General features: G+C 39.7%; 1 protein-coding gene across 3 annotated transcripts; it reads left to right on the top strand.

Moving 5' to 3' along the window:
* Positions 1-718: 718 nt before the first annotated feature.
* On the top strand, positions 719-11,787 carry CWC15 (CWC15 spliceosome associated protein homolog). 3 transcript variants are annotated; one of them, XM_082476425.1, is made up of 7 exons: positions 719-864; positions 2,044-2,182; positions 2,767-2,879; positions 3,458-3,546; positions 4,722-4,835; positions 8,259-8,377; positions 11,184-11,787. In XM_082476425.1, exons 2-7 carry the CDS (start codon positions 2,052-2,054, stop codon positions 11,311-11,313), a joined length of 696 nt encoding a protein of 231 aa, XP_082332551.1. In that variant the 5' UTR covers positions 719-864; positions 2,044-2,051; the 3' UTR covers positions 11,314-11,787. The 3 variants fall into 3 exon arrangements, with proteins under 3 accessions (XP_082332551.1, XP_082332553.1, XP_082332552.1); XM_082476427.1 differs by having other exon boundaries at positions 740-839; XM_082476426.1 differs by having other exon boundaries at positions 747-864; positions 2,029-2,182.
* The last annotated feature ends 8,641 nt before the right edge of the window (positions 11,788-20,428 follow it).

Raw genomic sequence — 20,428 nt, forward strand, 5'->3', positions numbered from 1 at the left:
TTTTTTATTTTCCTGTTCGCTGCCTTATTAAAACTTTACCTAATGCCTGAGTAGCCATCTTACATTAACAACTGCATCTAGTGCTCCTGGCAGTTGGGCCCACCGTTCTAAAAGTTCAATGTCGGTTAATACATAAGGAAGCTCTAATAGTGACACCTCCCCTCCCACTAGAACTCAGGCTTTTTAAAAAACAAAAATTTTAACAAACAATACGAATACAACCTTTGCTTTGAAGACTAATATTTTTGCAGGAATGGTACCTTTATAAAGATCGTGGTTGCCCCCGTACTTATTTGTTCTTTCTTCATATCCAATTAAATGAAAATACTAGTCTTTCCGTAGCCCAGCTCTCTAGGGTTGTTGGGTCTAGCTCAGGAGAAAGGAAGCAGGAGCCGTTGGATTTAAACAGTTTGGTGTAATCCTTTTCTACGCTCTCTCTCGCTAGCCGGGGACGTGGTGTCTGCTACCCGGGGCTTTCCGTCCACGCAGTACCGGAATGAAGGAGTCTGGGAGGGGGTCGGGAAAGGAAAAGACGGAAGAGACATTAAGTAATTGGTTCTTGAAGGTATAAAATGATGCTTAGGGTCTACTCTTAAGCACTGATTTCAAATGCCCGCCCCCTGGGCCGTTTCAGCCCCGCCCCTTGCTGTCGTCACGCCGACTTCCACCTTGGCCTCCGCTGATTGGTCCCCGCCTCCGCCTCTGAAGGGCGGCTAAAGAGCTTGGGGTTTGCTTCCGGGTCTTGGGTTTTAGCCCTGGGCGCAGAGGTTTCTGGGAGCCAAGAGGTATGATGGCGTCTGTATGATCTCCTGAGGCGACTGCATCGGAGCTCGGCCAAAGTGAGCGGCAGCAGGAAAGCAGACTGTGAGTGGGGCGGGAAAGGGCGGTTGGGGACGGAGGCGGAGAAGCGAGCGCGGGCAGAGGAGGCTGTGGAGCGGCGGGCGGGTGGTGGAGCTCAGCGCTTGTCAGGAGAGTCCCCAGTCCCGGGCTGGCAGCGGAGAGCGCAGCGTGAAGATGACTCTGCAGACAGCGCTAAGCAGGGTCTGGGCGCCCCCACCCCTCGCCGAGTGGGGCAGGGGTGAAGAGTCAGCGGGTTCCCTGTGACAGCCCGAAGGTGAACCCCCCAGAGGCGCTGGTAATGATAACCCGGGGGAATGTGGAGGGCGGCGGCGCCCCCAGAGGCCGGCAACCCTGTTTCTCCCTCTCTGGGTACATCCCTCTCCCTTTTTTTGAAAATCGAGAGAAGTGTACCATTTCCCCCAGTTTCCCCCGACACTTGCTTTTCCGACGCTTACGGATGTTTTAGTAGACACATCTGCTATGCAGTATCCTTTAGTTGCTCAAAACCAAAAGTAGCATAACCTTTGGGGGTGGGTTCCTGTGTTTTGAGCATTTCTTAACCTGTAATTTGCAAAAGATCTGATTTGTATTACGTGGGCTGCTGTAGAAGAAAATTGGATCAACGAAAGGTTGTTGGAGAACTTTGCCTGTGTAACTGTCATCAAAGTCTAGCTTTTTTTCTAGGACACTCAGTAGCTTTGTCAGTGATTTTTTTTATATATCTTTTTTTGTTTTTGTAGTTACTATCCTATTTTCTGCTGTGTGAGATTTAGATAAAATGGGAACCTTAAGGAGTCTGGTGGAGTAAGGTTAAGCTGAGATTTTTTAAAACTCGGACATGGCAGTACTGTATTTTACGAGTGTGTTGACATGTCAAGTCTCATCATTTCTTAATAATCCTATTAAGAATATCCCCATTCCACAGATGACAGAAACTTAAGCTTGGTGGTTTGCCGGAGGTCACAGAGCCAGAAGGAGAACAGGAACACAAACTCATATCTTCACGACAGACTAAATATCTGCCATGTTCCTTGTACACCCTGAGCCTCATTATTTGTTTTGTTCATAACTTTTGAGATTATTTCAAATAAGTTTTGGGGAATAAGTTAAGGAAATTGTTTTACAAGGAGGGATATTGATTAATACTTTATAAAAAGAGAGTTCGTCATATTGGAAATAACTTGACAGTGTTTTTCTTCAAAGCATAAAAGATGACAACAGCAGCTAGGCCAACTTTTGAACCTGCAAGAGGGGGGAGAGGAAAAGGAGAAGGTGATTTGAGCCAACTCTCAAAGCAATATTCAAGCAGAGACCTACCCTCTCATACAAAGATAAAATATAGGTAATGAAGCCTTTTATGTTTTTCTTGTTTCACAAAGCAAGACCAACTCTGTTGAATGACATGGTCATGAGATAGTACCATGTGTGAGTTATTATCACTTATCTGTTTTCATAGGAGTAGAATGCAATAGTGTTTCTGACACTAAAATTATGCTCTATGATTGTAAAATGCTACTAGATATTCCTTAAGCATAAATTCCAATTAACGAGGAATTTCCATATGTAAATGGAACAATAACTAATACATTACTTCAGAGGCACCAGGCTCTGTCAGTACTAATCAATATGATATTAAAAGTGTTACTCTAACAAGCTCTGAATTAACATACTAACAAAAAGACATTTTGATCAGCCTACAGCCTTATTATAAGAAAGTCTGTGATTTAGTTTGAGTTTCTTGAAATATTGGCTACATCACAGAATGCCTGTTAGTAACCTTCAGATTAGGGTGATCTTGTCCATTTCCCGCAATGGGACTTTATGCTTCAGGGACTCAGGACAAAGTTGCTTTTCGTGAATTGTCTTCCATTACTACAGCCATGTGTTTTTTAGAAGTATTTCTGCCCTGTTTTGTTTCTACTTTAGACAGACCACTCAGGATGCCCCTGAAGAAGTTCGGAACCGTGACTTCAGGAGAGAGTTGGAAGAGAGAGAGAGAGCTGCTGCAAGAGAAAAAAACAGAGACCGGCCAACCCGAGGTGCCAACACTACCCCAGATGTTTCTCTCATAACATTATGTTGACAGTAGTTTTTCTTTCATGTGGTAATTGGAATGGATTACTATTTTTGTTTGTTTGCTTTTAAATATGGGTGTGAGCTATAACAGTTTCTTGAAAGATTTGATTGGATTAGAGATGATAATGAAGTTGATTCCAGTTCCATCTTTTTATGTTTCTGTGTTAGAAAGAACTAGGTGATCTGGGGATATTTAGCAACCGTTGTTTCAGTTCAGATCAAGGAGTTTTTTAACTGTTTACACAGCCAGACTTTTTGAGACCCCATGCTTTCTGTCTATGAAATTCTTCCATTTTTATTTCTAGCATATGTAAACTATTTCCTAAATTTCCTGAGAGAGGCTACAGTTCCCATATTAAAATCAATACTTTTATTAATTCATTCAATAAATATCTGCCAAGGGCTTATTTGCGAGGCACTGAGGTTATAATCCCTACTGTCATGCTTAAGACCTAAGCTCTTCTTGCCCACAGGTCCCTAAAATGTTATAAGAAATGCAGGATTTGATTCAGTAAGCTAAATAATGTTTGTTTTCCCCCAGAACACACAACCTCCTCTTCAGTGTCAAAGAAGCCTCGGTTGGACCAGATTCCCGCTGCCAACCTTGATGCAGACGACCCTCTAACAGATGTATGTTTTACTTCGTCCTCTCATCTCCATGTAGTAATTTACTTACCATTTTTCTGAAATACCTTTTTATCTATTCTTTTGGCTTTAAGAAGTGACTTGTATTTATTTTTACTTACTATTATTCAATTATAGCTCTGACTTCAATGCTAAACTCTATAGTTTATTTTAAAAGAAAAAGCATTATCTTGTGGTTAATCAGATTTCAAGTTTGATCTGTGGAGAGCCAAAGGAAGAGATCTATTAAAAGATATGCTTCCCTAAAAAATAATTCCCTGTATTAAACCATGGAAATTGGACTAGTTATTCCCCTTCAGAGGGCAGATAGTCAGAGGGCACTCTTCAGACTGGGCTCTTTATTGATAGCATCCCCTGCAGTGAATGTAGGGGCCTTTCCATACTTGCTACCAGTGATGCCCCTTCCAGATGTTCACTGCACTTAATGGCTCCCTCTGTGCTTAGGGAGGAATGTGATCTAAGTGGAAGGTTGTTAAGGATTGGCACTTTAATTAACATTAAAATTTAGTGGGACTGCACAGTCTGTAATTAATTTGCAGTTTTCTACATACAGAGGAAAAATCTGAGTGGCTTTTCAAGGGTAGCATCTAATTAAGCATATATATTAGTAATTCTAGAGTTGACAGACTAAATTAAAAATTAACTCAGTAATTCAATATAAGGAACTCAATTTTAAGTGAGATATAATGATTATTCATTTGAAACTATTTTTTTCTGAGAATTTAGCACCCTTTTCTGTACCTTTGACTATCTTTAATTCCTAGTTGTTTTGAGCTATATAAAATTATTTTGACTCCCAGGGTCAAAGTATGTAGTGTGTATCAGTATAAAGTTTTCCTTTTCTGGTTTTAGAAATATTTTCATATGTAAATTCCCATTTGACTATGTAAATTTGAAAGGTCCTTCATTATACTCTTTGCTGTTATAATGTCTAAAATACATCAGAGGTTGACATTTTAGTAAGTAATTGTAAGCTTTTTTGGGGGGTTTTATTTTATTTTTTGGTTGTTGCTAATTTTAATCGTATTTAGGTACATTTATTTTTCCCTCTAGGAAAATTAATTCTGCTCCAAAGATTTGATAAGTGCCACTTCTATGGAAAAAAATGAATAATCTCTATTTTGTCTCCCATCTCCTGGGCCATCACCATTCTTTTTTAGGAGGAAGATGAAGATGAAGATTTTGAAGAGGAGAGTGATGATGATGATACTGCAGCTCTTCTTGCAGAGCTGGAAAAAATTAAAAAAGAAAGAGCTGAAGAGCAGGCCAGGAAGGTAAAACCAGCATGTTAAATATTTGCATCTTCTCACGTAAACTAAAGTAGGAGTGTTTTTTAAATCAAGTAATATCACCTTATATTAGAAATCATCCTTACCATGTCTCGATATTATAGGACCTGTAGGTCTATAAATCTGGTGACTCCTATGACATCCTGAGTCTTCTGGTTATGTTAGAAATTCTTTGCAAATACTTCAGACATACTCGTCAAAATGCTCTTCATTCAGTTATTTGTTCAATAGACATATAGTCAGTGTCTGTTAAGTGTCAGAAGAAACAAAGATGATTAAGATGTAGTCATAGCCTACAAAGAACCCACAGGTATAATGAGGCCATCTTTATCTCTCTCCTTGTCTTCTGACCCAGCCTTCTTTCCAGGCACTTGCTGAGGCCATCTGTCAATAAATTTTATATAACCTAGCTTCTCTGAGTCCCCACAGTCTCTACATTTACACAATGGAAGGAAAGAATGTCTAATTCAAAGACAGTTAGACGAATTAAATGGGATCCATAGTACGTACCTTTAAACTTTGAGTGAATTACCCATAGTAGTAACAGTAAGAGACAAAACTTGGGAGGCAAGAGCAAGTCAGAGCGCTAGAGATTTGCAGACCAGTGCTAAAGGAGTTTGAACTCTCTTCCAAAGGACGTGTGGAACTAGTCCGTTTCAGCTGGAGATGGTAAGGTTGGGTATGCATTTTAGAAAGATTACTCTGGCTGAGGTGTGGAGGGTAGAGGAAAGAACTGAGTAGGGGGCTGTTCCCATAATCCTCACATGCAGTTATGAGAATCTTGCATGACAGGAGTTGGATTTGAGAGAAGTAAACAGATGGTGATAGAGCTATCAAGTAGATAAAATTGACCAGAGAAAGTGACTGATTAGCTGTGGCAGTTTCTGGGTCGACGTTGGTGCTATACACTAATCAGGGAATGCAGAGGATGGGCATGTTTCAGTGGAGAGAAAAATGATGAGTTCTGTTTGGCACATACTGAACTTGATATATTGTGAGACACTCAAGTAGATATATCAGCCTCCACTTTCTTTTTTTTTCTCCCCTGGCCACACTGCACAGCATGCGGTATCTTAGTTCCCCAACCAGGGATCGAACCCATGTCCCCTGTAGTGGCAGTGCAGATTCGTAACCACTGGACCGCCAGGGAAGTCCCTGCCTCCACTTTCAACCAGAAAAGAGCAGCTTTTGTAATGGGCTTCTGTGTAAGATTTCATTTGAACCAAGAATTACTCTATTTAAAAAAAGGAAAGAGACTTGGGGAAAAGACTGGTGTAGGTCAATGCTTAGAACCTAGGGGGGTAGAGTTCATATGGGTCAGAAGGGGCAGGGAAGAATTCAGAAAAGAGGAAGATTTGGGGGTAGGCTTTGAAGACTGCCAGAATTCAGATTTGAAGAAGAAAAATATTTAAAAATACAATTCTTGTCAGAATTTGGCATAGGATAGCATAACTCCTGTAGAATTGTAAGACCATTCCTACACTGGCACACCACAAGAGGGCAGTTGTTCTGTTCCAGATTCTTTTGGCCTCCCTAACAGCTGTGGATACGCAAAGAGACATTTAAATGCATTTGGTTGACCTTTAAGGAGCATAAACACTTTAGACAGAAGATCTTGGCAATTTTGCAAGGTTCATCTGATTTCTTTGTACAAAATGTGTTGGTGTTTTTTTGGAGTTGAATGACAGTTTTATTCCATTTGTCCCCCATTTCCCTGTCTGGCTTTCTAGTGGCTGGTTTTTGAGGTGTTCCAAAATGTTTTCAAACCAGTCAGCCTGTGTCAGGGGCTGGGAAACTTTCTGTAAAGAGCCAGATAGTTAATATTTTAGGCTTGCAGGCCATACAGCCTCCGTCACAACTATTCAACTCAGCTGATTGTAATACAAGCAACCATAGGCAGTGCATAAATAAATGGATGTGACTGTGTTCCAGTAAAATTTTATTTACAAAACAAGATGGTTCAGATTTGACCAAACCACAGGCTGTCCATCCTTTATACCTATAGTCATGAAACAGTGTACCTGGTACTTGAGTATGAAAAGAGTTGGCACCTTTTTTCCCCAGTGCTATGTATGGCAATCAACCAGTAACTCTAAAGGAAATAATATTCCGAACATAAAATGATCAGGACCTTATTACATCACATATGTTCTTATATTATAAATTTGGATACCTTGTATGCTTGAGCTCCTGATTGTCTAGCATCTCAGAGATATGTCTTTTTACTTTTAGCATCAATATAATTTGTTAAAAATAAGTATATAATTTTTAGAAAGCTGTCTGTTCTTAATCTATGGTGGATGCTCCTGACTTTTGCTTGCTTAAAGTCTGAAAATGACCTAAAGGAATTTTCCTGTTAATTTCCCTGAAAATTGCATCTTCTCACCTCCCAATTATTTGGCCTCATAAAAATGAAATCAGTTGTTCACACTTGATTATTAAAATGAAGTATCTTTAACCTGTATAGAAAATCAGGTAATTTTTCCAAGTGGTCTAACACAGGTTCATTATAAATAGACTTCCAGAAAGTCCTTTTTCCCTTGGTATATTAAGTCATCAATTTTGTCATCCCCAAAACACAGCAAAGTAGGATCTATCTTTGGTTTAAGATAGCATGGAATCAGGTAGATCTAGAAGTTATGGCTAAGGATTTTAGACATTTTATATTTCTAATTCTAAGAAGGAGACCGAGGGTGATTTGAGTTTAAAGAGGTTAATGCTAAAATAAAGTGAAGAAAGACAAGCATGTAACTGATGACAGATGAGAGAGATAAAAATAGAAAGTCATTAACAATAAATCATAAGAATAAAATGGGTAAACCTCAGGTAAATTAGTAGAAATGCATGTTTACTGAATATAATTTTTTACATGATGGTTTCTTATTTTAGGACATAATTCTTGGTTAATAATAACTTGTCACCAGTCCTAGAGATGCAAGTTTACATTGTTAGTAATTCAAAACAAAATTATTTTTAATCACAGTTATATATAACCCTTCCTTAAAAATTGAGATAATTGCTTTGTTAAAAATGTGTCTTTTTGATGTTTAATGTGTTCTTAAATTATTAGAATGTTTATAGATGTACTCTCTTAAACAGTTATGTAATTTTGTATGTACTTTAAGAAAGAAAATAGATTTAAATATGCAACTCAAGAATGTCAAAGTCAGAAAGAGACTAATGAATGTATAATGGCAAGCATGAAATATTTATAATGAAAATGCCCAATTATTTTATTTTGATAAGTGAGACTTTTCTGGTATGTCTTAAAAACAAAGAAAAAGCAGTACTACCTTGATGCTGATCCCATCTCCCTCTTAATATCCTAACAGTCTTTTAAAATATGAGTTACAAGATTGACGCCAGAAGTAATATAAGTAAATAAGAATCTTCCCCTCTTGTTGGCAGGAACAAGAACAAAAGGCTGAAGAAGAAAGGATTCGTATGGAAAACATTCTGAGTGGAAACCCTCTCCTTAATCTCACTGGCCCATCCCAGCCTCAGGCCAACTTCAAAGTTAAAAGAAGGTACTGTACAATAATGGGTTGGAGAGATATATACATGTATGTATATATATATACACACACACACAGATTATGAGTTTTATAGCAAACTATATTATGTAAAGCTTCTAATACCCACTTTCCACTGATATTTTTCTCTATCACATTTTGGAATAATGGAAGGAGAATGAAAGAAAATAAACTTATTTTCAGTATATATTTACAGTAACCAGCTGTGTACCAGAGATTGTTCTAAGTACTAGAGACAGAGCAGTGCACTGAGCCCTTGACCCTACAAAGCTTACATTGTAGTTATATGTGTCAAGGGTCCCCAAAACCATCCTTCACATTCAGAGACTAGAAGGTCTCAGGGGGCTCAGCATGTAGCTGTTCTCATGACTAACTTAGTTAAGATCCACAGCCAGATCATAAAGGGAAAAGGCACTGAAGGAAGTGTGTGTGCTTCCTTATGCTCTGTCCCTCCTATGAGGGGTCACACACAGCACATTCTTTTCCCAAGTAATGAAAATGCAGCAACATTTGTGCAGTGTTGCTGCCCAGGAGAACCCATTAGAGACTCCCAGGGTTTTTATTGGCTGCTCATATAGGCAACCTCTGCCTAGTACATACCAAAATTGAGACTTCCAGAAGGAAAGCAGGTGTTCATAAACCACATTATTTGTACAGACAGTCTAGACACAGTGACAGTGAGAAGATTCCTGCAATCCAAGTTTCCAAATGCCAGCCAGGGACCAACCTTGCAAGCAGCCTTCCTAAGGACAGCAGTGTGTGTGCGTGTGTGTGTGTGTGTGTGTGTGTGTGTGTGTGTGTGTGATCGAGAAACCCTGCTGTAGGCCTAACATTTAAACCATATCTATTATTTCTCACCACCTCCACTGCTGCCATCTCCATCCGGAGTGATGCAGTCCCCCGAACTGGTCTGCTTGCATGCTCACCACCCTCTCCATCCCTACCCCCAGGTTTTTTCTTTAACATAGCAGCATCATGATCCTTTTAAAATAAAAGATCTCAATCTCCTGTTCTAAACCATCCAGGGGCTTCCTGACTCATTCATAGTAAAAAACAGGAACAAGTCTTTACAATGGCAATTGCATAGGCAAGGGAGGATTTGCAAGAAAGGTGACATTTTATTAGAGACTAGACTCCAAGGTATTTGACCCGAGCTATTGAAAGGATAGAGATGGGGAAAAATGTGAACTGAGGTGGGAAGGGGGAGGGACAGATTTAAGACATGGTAACTTTGGGATGATATATATGTCTGTGTGGAAATGTTGAGTAGGTAGCTTGATACACAGTTCTGGAGTTAGCCCAGGCTAGAGATCATGAATTTGGGAGCTGTCAACTTAACAGAAGTTTCCTGAAGCCATGAAGACTAGATGAGGTTACTTAGTGAATGAGTATAGCCAGAGAGGAGGTCAGAGGACTGAGCTTGGGGTAATATTTCGAGGTCGGGTAGATGATTAGCTGTCCATACCTGGAATAGTACCTGGTATGTACTAGGTGCTCAGTAAATATTGATTATTTGAATTATGAATGAAAAAAACTAGGCTGAGAAGGAGCAGCCAGTGGGGAAGAAATGAACCGAAAGAGGCTGGTAGGTGTCTTGGAGCCACACAGACAGTTTCAAGAGGAGGGGAGCGATTATCTAGGTCAGATATTGCTGCCAGGCCAAGTGAAGTGGGTACTGCAAAGTGGCGGTTGGAGTTAGGGCCCTGGGAGAGCAGTGCTGGTGTTGAGAGGGAGGGGTCAAAGCCTGTGGGGAGTGAGTTGAGGAGAGAGTGGGTAGAGAAAAAACTACATTGATTTATATTTGTATTAAGCTATATAGTTCTGCCTTGTTTGGATGCAGATAAAATCGTTTGGAGACTGAAACATGTTGTCTTAATGTGCAGATCACATTTGACCTAGCTCTGCTCAGCTTTTCACATTTCTCTGTACTGCACCAGTGATGACTTAAAACTCTTTTCAAAGATGCCCATGTTCTTTGCTTATTTTCGACGTGCAGTTTCTTCTGGCGTGCATACGTCCACAGGCAAACACACACATTATGTAGGCTTTCATTTTATATATGTTTGTGAGAGTTTATGTATTACATATATGGGTTTGTGTTTTATAAGCTAGATGATATTTTGAAATCATAATCTTTATTTTCTATAAAACATGTATTTTGTAGCCCATCCGTGGGTGTTTTTTTTTTTTTTAAGCCTACACATTATGAAATCCAACCAGGGGAAACGAACTAGAGATTCCTGCCCTAAGCTCTTCAGCTGCTCTTTCTTTGTGGTTAATGTAGATGTGAGCCAATATATGAGCCTTAATTGTTTTACCCCAATAGTTTCTTCTTTTGTCCTAAATTGTAAATACTACAGTGAATGATTACTAAATGTTAACTGATAAAAGAGTATGTATAAAATCCTTAAAACCACATAATCTAACTATAGTAAATCGTCCAGCTGTGATCTAGAGCTGTCCTTACTAATCAGGGTAGAACCAGGTACTGCCTCTTTGTTTTAGACCTGAAAACATTAAATATTTATGTAATATCTGCTTTTTAACTCAAAGTTTCTTATACTGGAGAAATAATAAGAATGTTGTGTATGTTCTAAATAAGGATTACCCTTCCTATTATAAAAAAGCAAGCTAACAGCCTATTAAGAATTACTTTATTCTTTTGGGTGTAATTGCTACGTTGAATGATGTACAGGTTGAGCATCTTTTTGTGTGATGAATAAGCTTTACAGTTCACACGGTGTTCTTGTCTGTTGATACAAGCACTGTAAGATAGTTCTATTTTCTTTTTTTCTTTCAGGTGGGATGATGATGTGGTTTTCAAGAACTGTGCAAAAGGTGTAGATGATCAGAAGAAAGACAAAAGATTTGTAAATGATACGCTGCGATCTGAATTTCACAAAAAGTTCATGGAGAAATATATTAAATAGTACAGTTTTATGTGCTTAATTAAAGGCTATAAAATGTAAACGATACGACTTTATTTTGGTTTTTTTGTTTTTCTCTTCCCCCCCCAATCTAAATTGTGTATAGGCTTCCCTAATTTTAAGTTCCAAAATATCTTTTCCTTTATTGATTCCTAACTTGATAAGGACTGGGAATTGGTTTAACCAATTGCCATCTCAGTATTTCCAGTCATATGTTTTTCTTTTGAATATGGGAAAAGGAATCTGCTTGTAATAAATATTTTTAATAATCTGTGTCAAATCTGTGTCCCCACCTTTTTTGTTGAAATGTGTGCAGCTTATAAAACATTGCATATTTTCTTTCGTGTGTTGTATTTCTTTGTGTTAACTTTTTCTCCTCATATCTCTAACATTGACTTAAAGTCAGTTAATTCATATCTCCTCTGTATCTTTTAAAAGTATGATGAAAAATTAAAGAGATTCCATTTTGGACCACCATGTTGGTATGGAAGAGTGTCATCAAGCAGGAAGCGCCCTGAGTGTGTGTCTGAGGGAGCATGGGTTACCTCTCACTTCTGCAGGCGCCCCTCTCTTTTCTCTCAGCCCAAAACAAGAGCTCCTTAAGCATGCCTAGGAAGCATGTGACGTTCACCTGTGTTTTAGTTACTCAACTGCCATGTTTCTCTTGAATGAGATAGGTAGAGTTTGCACACTGACACTCATTAGATACAAAACCTTGGAGAATTTAACATCGAACAATACATGAAATAAAACCTTTGGAAATAGAATTGATATCTTGGAGGAATGGACACGGGAAGTGGGAGGGTCTCTACACAGCTGGAAAATGAAGTTTCCCTAAACCTGGGCTGGGATTTTAAGGATGTCACATTGATAGAAAATGTGAGACCAGAAATTGAGCCTTCTACAGATAGAGACCCATTTACAGGATTCATCAGCTGTGAATGATGTTGAGTTTGGTAAGGTTAAAGATAAAACTTTTAAAGCAAAAATAATGTGTTAGTTATCACTGGCTATTTATTTAAACCCCTTTCTCTAGGATCCCCAGTGGAAGCTTGGACACAGGTTGTATGTAACCTGAGTCAGGAGTAGAGCTGGAATCGTAGCCCAGGTCTTGACCACGTTCATACCCTGCTTTTTTTTTTTTTTTTTCCAACTGAGCAATTTACACATAAATTTGAATACCTTGACTAGTATTTTTTTAAAGCCTTTAATAGTCCTGAAGCATTTTTATCTCCAACTTTACAATTTATAAAGTGCCTTTACATTCGTTTTTAATTTTCTTCATAGCAACACACATGGGAAGGAAATACTGGGTTATTCAAAGCTAAGGAAATAAAATTCAGGCCGAGTGATTGGATCAACGTTAACACTTGATGGGAAGCGTATGAGTGCCTTAAAACTACATGAAGATGTGCTTATAGAAGTGAGATGCATTATTTAGATTTCCAAAACTAGTTCTTGGGATTATGGGTAAAGTCTTGAGGAAAAGAAGTAGCATTTGAACGTTTTAGCATCTGAAAGGCTTATAATTCATACCCGGGGGTAGAATTTAGGTGCACCCTTACCCCGAGATCCACTTCAGATAACCTATTTGAGCCTGACAGGTGCAGGAAGGATCAAAGTAAAGCTAATGTCAATGATTTCTTTATCCGTTTTCCTACTGTTTTCCAATGTGAAACATTATGTAACTGGTCATAGATCAAGGACACATAAATGCTACAGTTTCAGCTCTCAGATCTATAAAGCCAGTAACAACCTTCCTAGCGAAAATGCCTAACATCCTCCTTGCAAAACATCTTGTCTAGGTGTGACTGAGGAAACTGTCCAATCCCCTCAAGAGCCCATGCTGAGTGCCAAGAGCCAGGGCTTTGAAGCCAGATGCACCGGGATGTGAAGCCCAGCTCAGTCACCTCGGGTTTCACTAAAGCTAACTAGCTAACTAACATTGCACCAAATGTGCTTGTACTGCATCCATTTAATCAACACCGCTCCCTGTAAGGCAGGCATTATTATTTTCCCTGTTTTATAAACAAGGAAATTGAAGTTTGTAAGAGAAATTTTAAAACAAGCAAAGTCATAAATCTTTAAGAGGATAGGGCTGAGGTTCAAACCTTGAAGTTTCTATTTGCAGCCCATCCTTGTAACTGCTATGCTTGACTTCCTCTTCATGTGAAAGAGCCCTTCTGACATTTCTCACCTATGAAACAATAGTAACAAGAGTGATGAGTAAGGGGGTTTGATGGGAATTAATTTAAGGTATGAGTACTTGGCAGGCATATAGGAGGGATTTCATCCACGTTCTCTTTCTACCTACCTCTACTAGCATATAGCAGGGGCTGCTGAAAAGTTTGAAATCCTGTTGTTTTGTTCTGTCATAAAGGTCTGGTTCTGAATTAAGAGTTTCCCTATCCCCTCAGAGCTTGAGTTGGGTGATAGGTATGACCTCGAAAGGGATTGCTTTTGCTTGGTTGCTAGGATTAGAAACCCACTAATAGAAACTCAAGTGAAATAGAGGTTTATCTTTTTTTTTTAATAATTGAAATATATTTGATTTACAATGTTATGTTAGTTTCAGGTTACAGCAAAGTGAGTCAGATATATATATTCTGTTTTAGATTCTTTTTCATTATAAGTTATTACAAGATATTGAGTATAGTTCCCTGGGCTATACAATAGGTCCTTGTTGGTTATCTATTTTATACACACACACACACACACACACACACACACACACACACACATATATATGTGTGTATATGTTAATCCCAACTCCTAATTTATCCTTCCTCCCACTTTCCCCTTTGGTAACCATAAGTTTGTTTTCTATGTCTGTGAGTCTATTTCTGTTCTGTAAATAAATTCATTTGTATCATATTTTAGATTCTGCATATAAGTGATATCATATGATACTTGTCTTTCTCTGTATGACTTACTTCACTTAGTATGATAATCTCTAGGTCCATCCACGTTCCTGCAAATGGCATTATTTCATCTTTTTCTGGCTGAGTAATATTCTATTGTGTGTGTATTAGTATATATATACATCTTTATCCATTCATCTGTCAATGGAGGGGTTTATCTTAACAATAGTTAAAAGGCACTTCCTCTGTCCAGCTCTTACTCTGCTTCTCTCTTCATCTGACCCACTTCCTCCACAAGACTAGATTTCTGCACCCAAAAAGCCTAGAGGTCACTCATTTATGATCCTGGCTTCCCTGGAAAGGAATCTTCATGATCTTGTAGGTCCACTGGCCGACAGACCCTCTGTGTCGTGAGACAAAGCTTGTCTAGCGAGCAGTGGCCAGGAACCAGGTTACCTAGTACAAATGTGGGCCAGAGCAGGGAGACATTCACAGAACAATCTTTGGTATCAACGTGGCTTGAGATACTCAGCTACTCACCTGGTAGACTAAACCGAGACACCGAGATTTCACAGCTATAACTCGAGTCTCAGGGGTAGTGCCTGCATCTCCCTCCAGGATCTAGCACCACGATGGGCACATAACAAGGGCTGCCCCCTGCCCCCAGTGCAGGCCTGGCCATAGGCAACCACCCAGGGCCAGGTGGAAAAGCGGGGACCTAGTGACCAGAGGCCTGGGTGTCCTGGCAGGAGCAGGCCCTGCTGGGTCAGTTTCCTGCTGGTTTCTGGAAACTGTCATGTCCACCAGGGAGCAGGGTGGGACATGTCCTGTTTTTGAGACACCTTCTTAGAAGTAGGACTAATGAGATTGAACCACTTGTGCGGGGAGAGGGTAGATCAAGTGAAAGGGAGAGGAGTTTAGTGGGAGCTGCTGAGGGCTGGGGTATTGGCCCCAGGGCCCTCTTCTCTGGGCCACGGTCCAGGGAACACGGAAGAAACAGGATCAGCCTGGGACTCATCTTTCAGTAAATGCGAGGGACCGTTTTGTTTCTGCTGGTGGTGTTGGGATGCAACCCTCACACCTTTCTCTGAATCACACTCCCACAGACATCCTAGCTCTTGGAATCTTTTTATACGGAAGCTCTTTTAGGTGTTTTTCATTTTCAGTTTTTAAAATGTCCTGTTCTCGCCTGGCCTAGTTCTCAGACACTTCAGGACAGGAAAGAGGAAGAAGAAAGCAGTCGTGTTCACACTCCTGAGAGAGGCATCTGCCAGGTTCCCTCTCCAGGGTGATCTTTTCATCTAATCATATTTTCACACAGCCTCCCTCTGGAGAAAGAAGCAGAGAGATGTCTCCTAATGGCTCCAGACTAATTGGAAGCCGCTTCCTAGGAGCTGCCGTCTCCGTGGTGCTAGAGTCTGAGGAAGGAGGAAAAAGGAGTGGGGATTTCAATAACCTTCTGACTATGTCAGAGGGAAGGGTTCTAATGTCGTCCTGAAATTTCCTCAATACTCACACCTCCTTGAAAGCCTAACTCTTGGACTCAGAGGCCTATTTCCAGAGCGTGGGTTAACTAAGCACTGAGCGTTGAGTCACTCTTTGGAAGCACTGACTTCAAAGAAGCCACAGGGAAGAAAACGCTGCGGATGAGGAGAAAACGGGGATAACAGAAGTGGCAAAGCTCACAGAGCATTAGAGCACGTCCCCTGGGGCAGCAGGCCCTACAGACCAGGCTCCCCCACCTCCTGCCAGGCCACGCCCTCCCTCCATCCACCAAAGAGCTGCTCCCTGGACACTTCCCTGTTTAAAGCCTTCAACAATTAGGCAATATGATGGAAAACAATCCCATTCAAGATAGCTACAGAAAATGTAAAACACATAGTCATAAACTGAACAGGAAATGTGCAGGATCTCTTTGAAGAAAACGCTAATATTCCACTGTGGGGCATTAAAAAAAAGACAGTAAATGTAGAGAAATACCTATTGCTGGATGGGACAACTCGATAATGTAAAGATACAAGCTCCCCACCCCCAAAAAATTATTATGAAATTTCAGGAGGTTGGAATTTTTTTGATGTTTTGACCAAATCACTTTAAATTTTTCTGTTAAAATAAATTTGTAAGAATATCCAGGAAAAAAATCTGGTAAGGAAGAATAATGAGAGGGCTTTTCCCCACCAATAAACAATGTATCAGAAATATACAAAAATTAGTGTGGTACTGGCAACAGAATAGAGAGATGGAAAAAAATGAAACATAGTGAAAAGTCCAGATGCAAGTGCAGGTACATAAAATAATTTTGCAGATAAGAAAATTTTTAAAAAGAAACAAGAAAATCAATAGGGCCATTTGCAGCAATATGAATGGACCTAGAGATTATCATACTAAGTGAAGTAAGTCAGACAGAGAAAGACAAATATCATATGATATCACTCATATGTGGGATCTAAAAAATGATACAAATGAACTTATTTACAAAAACAGAAATAGACTCACAGACATAGAAAAATTTATGGTTACCAAAGGGGAAAGGGTAGGGGAAGGATAGATTAGGAGTTTGGGATTAACATATACACACTACTATATATAAAACAGATAAACAAAAGACCTACAGTATAGCACAGGGAACTATATTAAATATCTTGTAATAACCCATAATGGAAAAGAATCTGAAAAATAATATACGTATACATGTATAACTGAATCACTTTGTATACCTGAAACTAACACAACATTGTAAATCGACTATACTTCAAAAAAAAGTTAATGAGAAAAGAATGAACTATTCATTAGATGGTGTCAGGAAAGTTTACTAACCATTAGGTAGAAAATAAATTGCTAGTATCAAGCACAAGACCACAGGAAGGCTAATAGATTCAGTCAATAAAGAAAGAAGCTCTTTTTAGATTCCGATAGTTTAGTACTTTCACAGTTAGCAGAAGGAAGTAACCAAGGGTGCCAGCTCCCTGGGGCCCTTGTGCAGGGCAACCCCGAAACAAAACGCACCAGGTGACAGCAACGCTAAGACAGAACAACCTAGTGAGAAGAAGCCACTATCAGGCAGCTTCGTTTCATAGCTTCCAGCTGTGCCCAAAGGGAGGTGAGGCTGAAAGCCTCAAACCTCATCAGAACCTGGCCCTGGGAAGCTGCCCTTAAGAGACAGAGAATGGAGTGAGAAATAACCCTGTAGCTGCTCAGGCTCCCAAGGCGTTCTGCCAGGATACAAATCAGCTGCGTTCAAGACCTGCCCAGGTGGCCTATGGAGACACATGTGCTGTCCCGGGTGCCAGCACAGAGCTGTTCCCCTACAGCTACTTCACAAGTCCTCCAGGATAAATTTCATGTGGCTTAAAGATTTAAAGGAAAAAATAAATAAATGCACTGTAGAAAAATATAGGTAAAATATGTGTTTAATGTTGAACTGAGATGGCCTTACTAAGCATGATATTGAAAGCAGAAAACATTTTTAAAGAGCTAAATTAGGACTTCCCTGGTGGTGCAGTGGTTAAGAATCCACCTGCCAATGCAGGGGACACGGGTTCGAGCCCTGGTCCGGGAAGATCCCACATGCCGCGGAGCAACTAAGCCCATGTGCCACAACTACTGAGCCTGCGCTCTAGAGCCCGCGAGCCACAACTACTGAAGTCCGCATGCCTAGATCCCATGCTCCGCAACAAGAGAAGCCACTGCAATGAGAATCCCACGCACCACAACGAAGGGTAGCCCCTGCTCGCCACAACTGGAGAAAGCCCGCATGCAGTAACGAAGACCCAACATAGCCAAAAATAAATAAATTAAATAAATAAATTTTTTAAAAAGCTAAATTAATTACATAAAAAGATTTTGTAGATCAAAGAACTTAAAATGCCGGTATTATGATTAAATTTTCTTACTTAGCTTTTTTACTCAGAGTTTCATAGTGCCTTTATTTTCTTCTCTAGTGTCTTCATTTATTTATCTTCATTTTAAAAATTATTTCATTATATGAGATAAGCAGTCGAGTTCTCTCTTTTCTAGAACCTTCCAGATGGAGTAGTAGTCCCAGCATGAGTGTAATTATTGGACAGCTTTTAATGCTCTCCCACATAGCATCCCCTATTTTCAGTGTCCCATGTCTTCTTCCTTCTTAGTTTATGCCCTTTTATTCATGGAGTACATCCTGAAATAAATTTCTAGGAAAGGGTGAATGAGGGGTAACATATCTGAGTCCCTTATGTCTACATCTAGCTTTATTCTACCAACCCCACCTTCTCCCCCTGCCACACACACACACACACACACACACACACACACACATACACACTTAATTGACAGTTTTCCTGAGTATGGTTTAAAATAAACTTCTCTTAGAATTTAAATGCTTTGCTCCATCTTCCTCTAAATTTCATTGTTGCTCTTGAAAACTCTGATGCCAGTCATTTTTATGTTCCTTTGTATATGTCCTAGTTTTGTTTTTAATATCTATAATCTCTTGGAATGTTCTCTTTTTCTTTGCTGTTCCAAAGTTTCACAATGATATAGCCAGCTGTGAGTCTATTACCATTAATTATGTTTGATTCTCAGTGAGTCCTTTGGTGATTCATGGCCTTCAGTTCTAGTAAAATTTCTCATCCCTCTGAAAATATCTCTTCTCCATTTCCTCTGTTCTCTCTTTTGGAACTCCAACTGCTTGGTAGACTAACCCTTTATCCTTTATTTTTTCTCATATTTTGGTCTCTGTCTTTTTGTTCTACTTTCTAGGGCATTTTCTACTACTTCTATTTCAATTATTTCACTGATTTTTTTTTTTGCTTGATTTTGGAAATCATATTTTAAATTTTCAAGATCTCTTTTTATTCTCTGAATTTCCCTCCTATATCTTCATGGTTCTCAACCTTGGCTGCACATTAGAACTACCTGGGACTTTTGAACAACCCTGATGAGGCCATGCCCTATCCAATTAAATCAAAATCTGAGGGGATAAGACCCAGACATCCATATTTTCAAAGCTCTCCAGTTGATACCAATTTTGTCTTAGTTTGAGAACTACTGCATTATCTTGTTTCTGTCTTGACCTATAATATCTTTTTCATCAATATCATATTAATATTAAATATTACATAGTCAATTATCTATCTATCTATCTTATCTGCTTAAATAATTAATTAAATAATTAATTCTCAGGTATATACCTCAGCAGGCATAATTCTCAGGCCACAGTCTAAGGCATGCAAATATATATATAGCCATAATTCAATTTAATTTCTATTTCCAGCCTCTATTGTGCAGGTTGAAGAAACTCAGTCTGAGTGGACTCAATTTATTTCAGTTCTGGGTTTAGACATGCAGTATCTTTTGAATCTCCCTTGGGTTACCTGTAAAGGAGAGGAAAGAAATGTGCTTGGTCACTATTTTTAAACCAAGGCACCTCTTGAATAAATTGGATGTCAAAATGAAGTGGGGTCATCAACTTTTGTTTTTCCTCTCAGCTTTCTTTATGCTAAGAAATAGATGTCATTGGTTCAGATACCACACATATATTAACACATATATCTTGTCTTTTAAAAAAGTTCATTTGTGCCTTTGTCTTATCCCTTCAGTAGACTGTATCTTTACCTCTAGAAAGGAGGAACTTCGTCTTCTGCATTTAAGGTTCCCAGTACTGTATGTTACATGTAACAGTCATTTTTTTCTACATTGAAAACTGTGTCTTTGCGAGACAGACTGGGACCTGAGACCCTTTGCTGCAGTGCTACAATGCTTACACCTGGACAAAGGTCTCCTTGAGCAACAAAACACAAAGAAACTATGAGGGAATAAAAATAACTACACGCATGCGCAGCTGGGGCAAATTCTGGACAACAAGACACAAAGAGACCAAAAAGCCCAGCTGCCACTTCTGAAGGGCCGAGAGCAAAAGCAGGGGGTCAGGAGAAAAAGCAGGGTACTGTGCATGCCGCCTGCACACAACACCACAAAAGGGGTGGGCAAGACACTTACGCCACCCCTCTGACCCGACCCCTGGACACACCCCTACCCTCACCCCATATACGGAACCAGCTCGACCCCCCTCAGGGAGTGAGCTAACAAGGGAAACTGTTATTTGTTCTCGCTCCCCTTCCTGCAGCAGGGGCCGCACTAAAGACTTGCCAGTTTCTTGTCTGGCCTCTGATCAATTTCTATTGATTAAGGAGGCAAAGAACCCTGGTCAGTATCATTTGTTGTAGGTATCAGTGCAGGTGTTCATAGGCTAGTCTGTGTTCAAAGTAGTTATGATA

The sequence above is a fragment of the Balaenoptera physalus genome (genome assembly GCF_965194825.1).
Source record: "Balaenoptera physalus genome assembly, chromosome: 10".
In the NCBI taxonomy this organism is placed as follows: domain Eukaryota; kingdom Metazoa; phylum Chordata; class Mammalia; order Artiodactyla; family Balaenopteridae; genus Balaenoptera; species Balaenoptera physalus.

Excerpts from the sequence above, each read along its gene's own strand:
- CWC15 (XM_082476425.1), top strand. The coding sequence starts at position 2,052 with ATGACAACAGCAGCTAGGCCAACTTTTGAACCTGCAAGAGGGGGGAGA. Across the intron at positions 3,547-4,721 it reads CAGACGACCCTCTAACAGAT|GAGGAAGATGAAGATGAAGA; the intron begins GTATGTTTTACT and ends ATTCTTTTTTAG. Across the intron at positions 4,836-8,258 it reads CTGAAGAGCAGGCCAGGAAG|GAACAAGAACAAAAGGCTGA; the intron begins GTAAAACCAGCA and ends TCTTGTTGGCAG.